The sequence below is a fragment of the Tubulanus polymorphus genome, chromosome 7 (genome assembly GCF_964204645.1).
Source record: "Tubulanus polymorphus chromosome 7, tnTubPoly1.2, whole genome shotgun sequence".
In the NCBI taxonomy this organism is placed as follows: Eukaryota; Metazoa; Nemertea; class Palaeonemertea; order Tubulaniformes; family Tubulanidae; genus Tubulanus; species Tubulanus polymorphus.
This window is the reverse complement of record NC_134031.1, coordinates 12031550-12042765: the sequence shown is the minus strand read 5'-3', so window position 1 is coordinate 12042765 and position 11216 is coordinate 12031550. Positions and strand designations below refer to the sequence as shown.

Here is an 11216-nt window from a genome sequence, read left to right as displayed (position 1 = left end):
AACAACAAATTTATCACCTCTTTTAGTGGAAACAATATCCCAAATCTGCGTTGTGCAAGGGAAATTTGTATTTTAAGAATAATTTAAGATTTCAAGAATAAATTCTAAAATTCTAACTTCGTCCTGAGCATCATCTCTGTGTTCAAAATGAAACAGTAGGTTGAATATATGCGCGCTATAACATTACCAGCTATAATATAGTCACTAAGAATGAATGGCAGCTTATTGGAACACTGCCAGTTTCCTGGAAAACTTAAACTAGGGGGACGCTGAAAATGCACGACATGAAAATGACTGTAACGGAATATACCTACAATGAAAACATGGGAATAATCCACAATTAGAAAATACTAGAAATGGCACAACCTGATAAAACAAGAACTGGACAATGTAGGAACGTACACACTGGATTATAAAATAAAAATCCAATAGTGGAATATACAAGAAATACCCCTTACTGGAAAATACAGGAAATTGAAAATGTAGGAATTTCCTGAATATTCCAGTTCCTGCAAAGTGTGATGCATGTTTTTCCGGCATTTTCCAGTTCTTGTACTTTCCAGTTCTTGTTCATTATTGATGTGCACATTCTTATATTTTCATGTCATGCTTTTTCTAGTTCTTGTATTTTCATGTTGTTCATTTTCAGCATCCTACTGTCTATCGCTGAATGTGCACAACATGAAAATACAAGAATCCATTAATGATCTTTATATAGAAATTTCGGGATTTCATCCAGTTTTCAATAAAAATTAATGACAAATGGCCTATAAACATTTGCAAAAGCAAAGATCATCCACGAAATTATTTTCTTTCTAATGTTGATAATTCATCAGTTCATCATTATAATGTCTATTTAGATTATTAGTACCAAATGTAAGCGAAGCTAAAAATTTGATATAGATATTCCATGTATTGGCATTGTATATACAATTTTACAGGTTTAGTGTAGTGTTATTAGGGGAAGAATTATCAGCATCTAATTTAACGATGAATTGGGGGAAAAATTGACGTATAAATTACATTCACCGTACCCCTAGGAAGACAACAATGTTAGTTTGTCTTCTACTCACAATTAGTTTAGGGGATGCTAATTAAAATATGCCTATATATCAGGTGCTGCATGTCAAATTTCAGTGGGTCGGTCGGTCGGCCATTTTTATCAAAAATAAAATTTATTTCAATGAATCCCAGAAAAAAGTTTCCACTCAGTACCTTTGAAGTCGGGTCGGTCGGGTTGTGGCAAACAGACCATTGATATTTTGGGATTGCCTGATAATACGAAATTTGTAATGTTCGATGACATTGACGAGGCCCCGGTGCCTTCAACCTGGCTCTCACACCTGGTGTGGGATTTCAATGCCATCTATTTTTCAATGCTCGACGACATGCCAGGGGCGGATACAGGATTTTATAAAGGGAGGTGGCTGTTGTAGGTTTAGTTTTTGAAAAATTAAGTGCTCAGAGGCTCTCAGAAGCATTCTAAAACTCCTCTCGGTGGCAAATGAAAAAAACATTTGGGCAGCCAGAAAAATAAGATAACACTCGTTCTGGGCCATTCTCAAACCCACAATTACACAGTGAGACAATATTAAACCATGTATTACTAGTATAATGTACACATCAAAATACGGACAATTACTTAGTGGCGTATCAGCGGGCGGAGCAATCCCCACACCGTTAGGCCCTGTCCACACTGCACGCGCGATTCGCATGCGATGCCCAACACATGCGAATTTTCGCGAATTTCAATTGTTTAAAGTTGACCCATGGGCCCAAATGTCAACTTTAAACAATGGGAATTCGCGAAAATTCGCATGCGTTGGGCATCGCATGCGAATCGCGCGTGCAGTGTGAACAGGGCTGATAGCTATGTCAGTTGACGGCCATCAGCGGGCGGAGCGATCCCCACACCGTGGCCTCAAAACTGTATACAGTCCGTAATGGGTAGACCTACTAAGTATAACTGTCGACTCGATTGTGACAATTGGGAATTTTGAGGTGTGGGTGTGAATAGGCTACTGTCTGGTTTCCAGACAAGACAATTTTGAAAAATAATTTGTACAGAGACGCGTTCAGGGCCATTCTCACGCATGAATCAAGAAAATATAGGTGTTTAAAAATTTTTTTTTGGGGGGCTAGCCACCTCGTGCACCCCCTGTATCCGCCCCTGCATGCATGACTGAAATTTCCCCCTATTTTCAAGTCTCCAGACACCGGAGAGTTTCACTACGTCGAGGTGCATGCGAGTCTCGTGATTCAATGCAATTCATTAAATTTCTTTATGGATGCCTAAGACATGATGCATGCGACGAAACCACTCAAGAATGTATTCTGTCTGCGATCTCATCGAAAAAAATTATGGAAGAAGGAAATTTGTCTGAATCAAGTATTTCTAGCCATTTTTCTTTTCATTTCAAGTCAGAACTAATTATTTCCAGCTTTCAATCTATTTTCAAGCCGTTTTCAAGCGCTTGAATAGCATTTATCAAATTCAAGCCATTTCAAGCTTTTCAAGCACCGCCACGAACCCTGTACTAACCCTTAGGGTTTCACTGTATTTTACGTCGTCATACGTGTATGGTATACGGGTATATTCACAAAATGTGGCCAGATCTATGTAATTGATTTTGCTCTGTGACCAGGCCTACACTAAATTTGAAAATCTATATTAACGGAAACCTCAATGTTGTAGAGAATTTGATATGTATTATAACCAGTGAAATAAGAGAGGCATATTTAGGGAAAACAATTATCCGAAACCACTAACCCTCTTAAAAATATTCATGTAATGGGCTGAGTTTACATAGGTTTATGGGCTGATAATTTTACATAGAAGATCAATTTTGGTATTATTCCATGAAGTTGGTTTTATAATGATTAAAACTTTTTAACTTAGATTAATATTTTATGATACCTAAATCACTTTTTGAGAAATATTTACATTTATCATTGTAATGCGTTTATTTGTCAATTCTGCAACAGTCCCCTTTTTGTCCACTACCAGCAAGTGGTGACATCTGTCCAATTAGTGAGGTCTCCCACCAAAATTGATTGCAACAATGAGATTGGTTACGTGATTCCCATTCACTCCAGGGAGGTAAGTTCACTCTATATTTGACTTAAAATAGTTTCTAGGCCGTATCACTCAGAATTGTCGATTCTCCAACGATCCTTCAAACCTCAACACACTTCATGTGATATGCGACGTAAAATAAAACCCATCATTATGGTGATATAAAGAAAATAGTATCTTCAAATTGTCACAATTTCATGAGAAATGGCAATGTTTAAGGTTAAATCAATGAAATATCAATTCTGCAACATTCTATTCTGCAACATTGGTCACAATAGACTTTGTTGCAGAATTGACTCTGCGTGACAGAATTGACAAAATGTTCTTGAAAATGACAGTAATGAAGTATAGATCCATTATCAGTATTTCAAAAATGACGTTGAGGCAATGTGAAAGATACTTTTTTCTGATTCTACCTATTGATAAGTTTAATTAAGTATACACAAGGGTGTTATATGTCGTACATACGCCATCCATTTTTGAAGTTTTTTTTGTATTATAAAATGGCACCTCCACTGTCAATGAAAGAACGATTGAAAAGACATTTTCAAAAACTAAAAGAGGATCCAGCTAAGTATGAAGAAACAAGAAAATTAATTTTAGAAAATTATTTGACGCCTGCGAAAAAAATGTATAATTTCTGGGCTAAGCTAATGTGGAATTGCAAATTTGAAATCGAAGTTTTAAGAAATTTGGGGAATGATGAGATTTGGCGATTGGGTAGATGATACAGGTCTTCGACTCTAGTAGTGGTTTAAATTTTTTTATTGAAAATTCTCAATAATTGATCGCGAACTTGCGACCGACTTCATTTACTTATGCCTCTAAGCTGGTCTGCAACTTCATTGCCTCCATGGTTGAAGAGAGCTCTTCTGATGTCTGCTTCATCATGACTTCGAGCATATCGTGTGGCCTAGCCAGCCGGCCGACAGGTTTGGCTGTCACTCGATATCCTAGAGTCTTGAGTCTGGGTGGGTTGAAGTAGACATTGTCATTTAAAATAACATGCTTATGTTGTTCTGTATGATGAATTACCCATGTGTCATGTATGTTGTATTAATTTATTTTAAAATTTGTATTTATTGAATTTGGGAATTTTATCCCGGAATTTCAAAGTAATAAGGATCAATAAAGAATTGAATTGAATTGTCACCTAATACACATGCCATCAGAGGATGCGGAGCCGTATATGACAGCTATGCTATTATAAATTGCTAATCTCACGAAACCTGCATACTCCTAATATCAAACATATTTTCTAAAACGTTTGAATATTGAAATTATATGTTTACACATTTTCATATTTACCGCTTGTAGCCGCTGATGAAATTCACGCCGGCCCTACACACATCGTAGATAGCTTCGTCATTCCACCGGCATGCCCACGTCAGGGTCTGACTTTTATATCAGACTTCCAAATCGTGTATACATCCGCCATTTAACCGAATAATCCGATTTTATTATCATTATCATTTCTATTTATGCCTGCAGCTTCTGATATAATCATATATCCTTTACTATTACAATACGTCTTCTAATGATATTCAATGCAATATAACATTTCGACGTTCAAATATAGGTCATTATATAATCACAGGAAGCCATTCTACATCTATGTCAATAATATTTTGCCAGATAGCTTGTTTGTGTACGCATAGACCTGTGACGTTTTGCACATCGATTTACGGCTGTCGTTTGTAAAATGACGCTGAATGGTTAACATTGTTTAGGTTTCATAATGGTAACGTTTTATAAGGCGTCAAAAAAAGCGGAAAGATTGAGAGCGGTATTATAAACTTAAAATCTTTAGGTGAAATCAAACTCATCGATCATCTATCAGACCGTGAAAAAAGAACCAAGTGTAAATACTGGAGAAAAGCCCAACAAAAAAAAACGCGAAAAACATAACGTTGAACACCAAGAGAATCTTGTGGAAACAAAAACAGATGGAAGATTGAAATCAGGTGAACGCCACGGCTGGCCAATAAAGCTAAAAACAACTGAGTGTTGCTTCACTGAAAAAAAAGGGTTCAAAAACAGGAATTAGCAATCAACAAGCTGCGGGTGAAGCTGTGTCGCTCTGTAAAGAGGAGTGAAGCAGCCAACGAATCATCACCTCGTACCAAGACTAGGACAGTTATGAAAAAACGGTCACAAATAGTTGCAAGGCAACTTACTTTTCACTTTGCTCTATTAAAAGGTCTCAAGGAAAGATACTCTAGTATAAAATCCAAACGAGAAAAATGGATCCTAAAATCCATGGAAGCCCCTCATTTTCTAAAGAAATACCGATGTAAGGGGAGATTTGAAAAAGCCATGGGGATTCGTCGATTGAATGCTACCAAAATATCCAAACATAAGAATTATAAAAAGACAAGGTATGCAGAAGACATGGAGCAAAGAGTACGGACCTTTCTTGAACGCAATGATAACAGTCGCATGACTGCAGGAAAAAAAGAAACCATCACCAGAAAAAAAGATAAAAAACAGAGAGGATACTTAAAAGATACATTAAGAAACCTTCACATCAAATTCCTTGCAGAAAACCTGGGCATCAAGATATCGTACACCAGTTTCACGGTTTTCAGGCTGTTTTGGGTCCTGAAACCAACAGTACAGAACAGAATGTTGTGCCTTTGCAAAATACATGAAAATATGGGATTCATGTACGATAAGTTAACCTGTCTGGGTCTTGTACCAAAAGACATGAACGTTGAGGAGCTTGCTTATACTATTCTCTGCAAAGATGACTTGAGTATAGATTGTGTAAATGGGAGATGTAAAGAGTGCGAATCAAAGAAACTTCAAGCTGTCCATATAGATGAAAATGCCTTAACCAGCTGGCTATCATGGGAGACTGAAATGACCATGACATATTCGAAAAAACAAAAGGAAAATGTAGAATACAAGGTAACAGTTAAGAAAACTAAAAGTGGTACTGTGCGACAATTGTTTGATGAATTCTCCAGTCAGCTGTTGCTAATATTGATAATCCTTATTAGGCAGCTCATCGCCATTTAGAAGCAAACAACAAATGCCAATTTATAAGAAGATGAATTCTAAAATTCTACAAAAAATTTTGTTAGAAAACAGAGCTAATTGGTCACCGAACTCATAGCGGAGTTCGTTAACAAATTTACAAATGTCAATGATAATCATTTAAGACTTGTATTAAATCTTAGGCTAACTCATTTCATTGTGAATTGATGTAACCCCTGTGCTTTCATTAGGCCATACAAAATTAATTATCTGTTTGCCGTAACACCGACACAAGTTTTCAGGATGAGTTGGTAGGAAGGTAGAAAACTTTTGGTAATATTTTAGGGCAAAAAACAACTTTATCACCTTTCTATATGAAAAATAATATCACAAATCGGTGTTGTGCACAGGAAATTTGTCTAATAGTCTAGTTTTTAAGAATAATTTTAAAGATTTACTTTGTCCGGTGTGACATCTCAGTGTTTAAAATGTAACAATACATTGAATATATCAGTGAGCTAAAACATAACCAGCTTTAATATAGTCACAAGAATGATTGACAACTTATTGGATGACCGCCAGTTTCCTGGAAATCTCAAACTAGGCCAGATATCAATGAACGTTTCCATATGATGCACACTTGACTCCAAACACACGCAGCACATACATCAGCAGTTGGTCAGTCAGTCCGCCATTTTTGTCAAAAAATAAAATCCATTTCAATGAATCTTAGAAAAAAGTTTTCATCAGGTACTTTTGAAGTTGGGTCGGTTAAGTTACGGCAAACAGCCCATTATTTTGGGATGGCCTTAGTAGGGGTCTATAAATGAGAAGACATTCAGACATTACCTAACGCCAGCGTCAATGCCACCAGGTTCACAGGATCCATCTGAAATTGAAAAAGAAAGCACTGATATGCAAATGCACTTCAATTTTGAAGCAAGAGATCTATGATGTACTGATAGGTCTATGATAGTTATCTGATCTTTAATTGATTGAAGCTTCTTAAAAATGTCTCTTTCATTAGTTGGTGATCTTTATTCTAAACACGTCAGTTTTTGGGCTGCAGATGTGTTATGATAATCATTTTATTTTTCATCAAAATTATGTGTCTACGATAGATACATGTTTAAACCAAATATCAAGATTAGCATCTTATAAACACCCCAAAATGATTACATTCTGTCTACAGACAATAGATGGGTGACAAATGAATGTGAATGCCTGCTACCACTAAAGTCTACCACGTAAATCCCATAGATAAGGCCTTGCCAAGATTTACAATCGTAAATCTATAGATTTGCAACATTTTTCAAATTGAAGGCCCTGAATCGATTTTGAAGACCGTTGCTGAATTCAAGGCTTTGAATTTCCCTTTTAATAAGTCAATGATTGTGAGTCAACAGCCAACATGCGTGGCACTTCCAGCTTCCCTGACAGCTGATTGGCACATTGCCAATTTCTTGGAAAACTTTAACTAGGCCACGCGCGTCGAGGCGCATTTTTTTCATAACTAGCAATAGTGAGTAGTCAAACCAGGCGGCAGAAGTCGCGTGTGTGAAGCATATATATTCACAAATACTTCTGACCAGAAAATACAGTCGTGCTGATAGCCAACAAAAGCCATTCGGGTTGAAAAAAATTAGTCTGGTCCAAAGGGACTGACAGACGGGTCCGGGATCCGACACCCGGCAATTAATGAAGACACAGCTATGTAATTTCATTGTCCTGCTATCAATGGTTCGTCTTAAATCGCATTCAGAAGGTTTCACATGAATGACGTGTAGTGACCTTGACCTCTGATCCTTGAACCCTAAAATCAATAGAGCACATCCTCTACCTTAGAAGTAATCATAATATGTAATATCATAAGCCACATTCACACTAGATTCGGCGCTTATGAAGTACTATACTTCGTTGGTGCCGAATTCACCAAAATACGAGGCTTACACAGCCATTTACATCCACACGTAGTTGGCAATTTGGCACTTAGTAAGCCCAGTATGGTAGTCACCCAGTGTGCCAATAGAGGGGAGTGTAATAAGTGTTTAGTGTTTGGATGTAAATACGCGGCTAGCTTAGCGCCGAATCTGCTCTCACACCACGGAAAATACGCGGCCAGCTGCCGTACTGAGATCGGGTTTTCGGCGCAGAAACGCATTCCACGCTTAATAAGCCACGTATTTCAGTACGGAACTGAATAAGCCGCGAATAGGCCTCGAATAATTTCCTAGTGTGAACGCTTAGTACCATACTGAAATCCTAGTGTGAACGCAGCTATAGTCCTGCTATCAATGCTTCTTCCTGAATTGCATTCACAAGGTTTCACATGAATGACCTCTAGTGACCTTGACCTTTGATCCTTGAACCCCAAAATCAATAGTACACATCCTGTCCCTAGGGGTAATATTGCTATGTAATATCATAGTCCTGCTATCAATGGTTCTTCTTGAATCCCATTCACAAGCAGATGCGGATGGCAGATGGACGGAGGGAGACAGATTCCAAGTCCCCCAGTTCTTAAATGCAGCATAATGCAGAGATGCAAGTTCCCGATGAGTGAATTTCAGGAAAAAAGTAGGGGTCAGGGACACTCCCCCCAAAGAATTATGCGTTTATACATCGCTGGAGATGTATTCTAGAGTGTTCCAGGTGGGAGCTGATATTTTTGCAATTAAATGCAATAATCTGCTTTAATTCGTCAAAAACAGTAATCAGGTAATCCGACAACATATTAACATCCAAAAAGGTAGGCCTAGGTCTAATCCAACAACAAGAGCCCCCTAAAATGCCAAATGATGCATTTTGTAGGTTATACTTATCAAAATTCACTCACAGCTCAGAGTCAATACCTATCATTTACACAATACAATTGTGCTTTCATAAGTAGCAGACAGCGACTGGAGCTGGCAGGAACAAATCCTTTAGATAAATCTTTCCCTTGGCCTTGTGATTTGAATGGGGAATAGAATTGAATTTTTCTGAAATTTATTCAATAAAACAAAATTGAATTGGACTTGATTTATTTGTTCAATAAAGTAAAATTGAACTTGATTTCATATTTTTTTAAAGAATTAACTTTCATTTATTTCATTCATTCCATAGGTATAATAACGTATTATCCAGCAAGTGCTGCCATCTTCAGCCAATTCAACGCTCTAAAAATCAATATCCAGCTTGGCTTTCGAATGATCGCACGTCTTCGTTTTCACGGCGACATTATTTTGCGTTTTTCGAGCCTCGCCAACATTTAATTTCAGCCACTTATAACCAGGTATTAGTACGATAATCACTCTTAACCGAACGGTAAGTATTGTGCACTGGTCTAGTGGGTGATTATCCTTTTCGCCAACTTTATAAACTATAAAAGACGGTGGATCCCACATGGACTGGGAGTCACTTCCGTCTCCTTACAAGTTCGGGCAAAGACCAGGACCCATAGACCCAGCCTATAAGCTTGGGGTAATCTTGTCCATAAGGGATTCAAGACCCAGCTTCACATGGGCATTCTCGTCCATGAGGGACAAAAGACCCAGCCTACTGGTGGGCAATCTCACCCATAAGCCTAAGGGAGGAAAGGCCCTATTGACATGGACATTCTCGTCCACAGGGGATATACACCCAGGGTCAACTTCGGTTCTCTGAGTTAGTCGACTATAGTCAAACTATGAATGTCAGTTAGTCAAATCTATATCCCGCAAATAGTTCGGAAATCGAGCACATGCGGTTATTGGTTCCGACCACTAGTCGACTAGATACGAAAACCGAATTAGGCCCAGCCTATTGACATGGGCATTCTTGTCCATGGCGACAAACACCAAGCTTTCTCTGGCTTGAACAATCTCATCCATTAAGGGACAATCTCGCCCATAAAGGGCCCGAGAGCAAACCGGCCTGTTTGGCAGCGGCAATCTCGCCCAAAAGGGGTCGAAGACCCAGCCTATTTTGGTGTGAGTGACCACCCCTTGAGGGGCAGCCTATTAACAGACATTCATCCTTAAGGGGAATTTTCGTACATTGTCTGGTACTCAGATCCGGTTCCGCAGTTCTCATTGAGACCCTCGAGTCAATGAAGTCTCTTGACTCATTGAAGATGAACTGATTCAAACTTCCAACTGTTGGACCACTGACATACAAATAACCCAAGCCATATGGCAGCCTAGAGGGAATTCAGAAAAGGCCACAGGGCAGGAGCGAGAAAGACCCACAGGGTATTAGCATAAACATATCGTCTCCTAACTGAGCTGCACATTGTCTGCTTTTCAGACGATGAAGATTCCAAGCCATACAGTGGGGCTACAAAGGCCCCACCCCATGTATTGTCAGGCATTCAGACTTAGCAAACCCTGAGCCCATATGCGGGCGATCTAGACCCTTAGCCCACGGCACGGGCAAAAAAGACACAATTCCTCCTCAATTAACCTCTGGGACAAATTACCCAGGAAGTAATGATGGGCATAGACCCGTTAGTCAGGCTGCAGGGGTAAAGAAAGTTGTCGTCTATTGATCTCACTTGAGAAGAGAATGTGGGAGGAGAGAATGTGGGATACATGTTCCTTGTTGAGAACCTATATACCCTGTGTGTATGTATACATGTATATACATTATAACTATCTCGGCTCCTCAGGTGCTGAAATACAGAGCTTTGCGAATCAGCCACTGAGGACCTATGTGAAGATATTGGATGATCCCTTTCTGGGCACTGTAGGTCATGGAATCTGCAGAGTCCTCCACTGACAGTTCAGCGTTACGGTTGGTCGCCGGAAACATCTATGGTTTCTGGCTGGAGTAAGATGTCACATTCTGATGACTTCATACAATGGTGATTCTCAGTATCAGTTGACTGATGAGTGACAGTCGTGAGACTGTTCTGGTCAACCGGGCTGGATGCTGATTAATGTTGATCGGAGACAGGGGACTAGTCAAATAGTTACACAGGGATCCCTTTGCGGGGTTTTTCCCACTCGTTACAATGTGCAGAATGCATTGACAAGGGTGCATAGACTCCCTACATAGCAAAAGTAGACAATACAATGCCGTTATGGGGTTATAGGCATTCTACGCAACTGTGGATTTCATAAGTGTAAGGTGATTGGGCCTACATGGAAATTGATTCCTATAACACCTAGCCTTGAGTATGTATAGGCCTCTAAGGAACTGA

At 38.9% G+C, this 11216-nt stretch overlaps 1 protein-coding gene across 3 annotated transcripts in view; it reads right to left on the bottom strand.

The window, feature by feature from the left end:
• LOC141908713 (uncharacterized) overlaps positions 1-11216 on the bottom strand; it is a 112953-nt gene that overhangs the window by 77939 nt on the left and 23798 nt on the right. For all 3 annotated transcript variants that reach the window (XM_074798870.1, XM_074798871.1, XM_074798872.1), the window contains one exon: positions 6905-6944. In XM_074798870.1, the coding sequence (XP_074654971.1) occupies positions 6905-6944 (40 nt within the window). The remainder of the gene's footprint in view (positions 1-6904; positions 6945-11216) is intronic.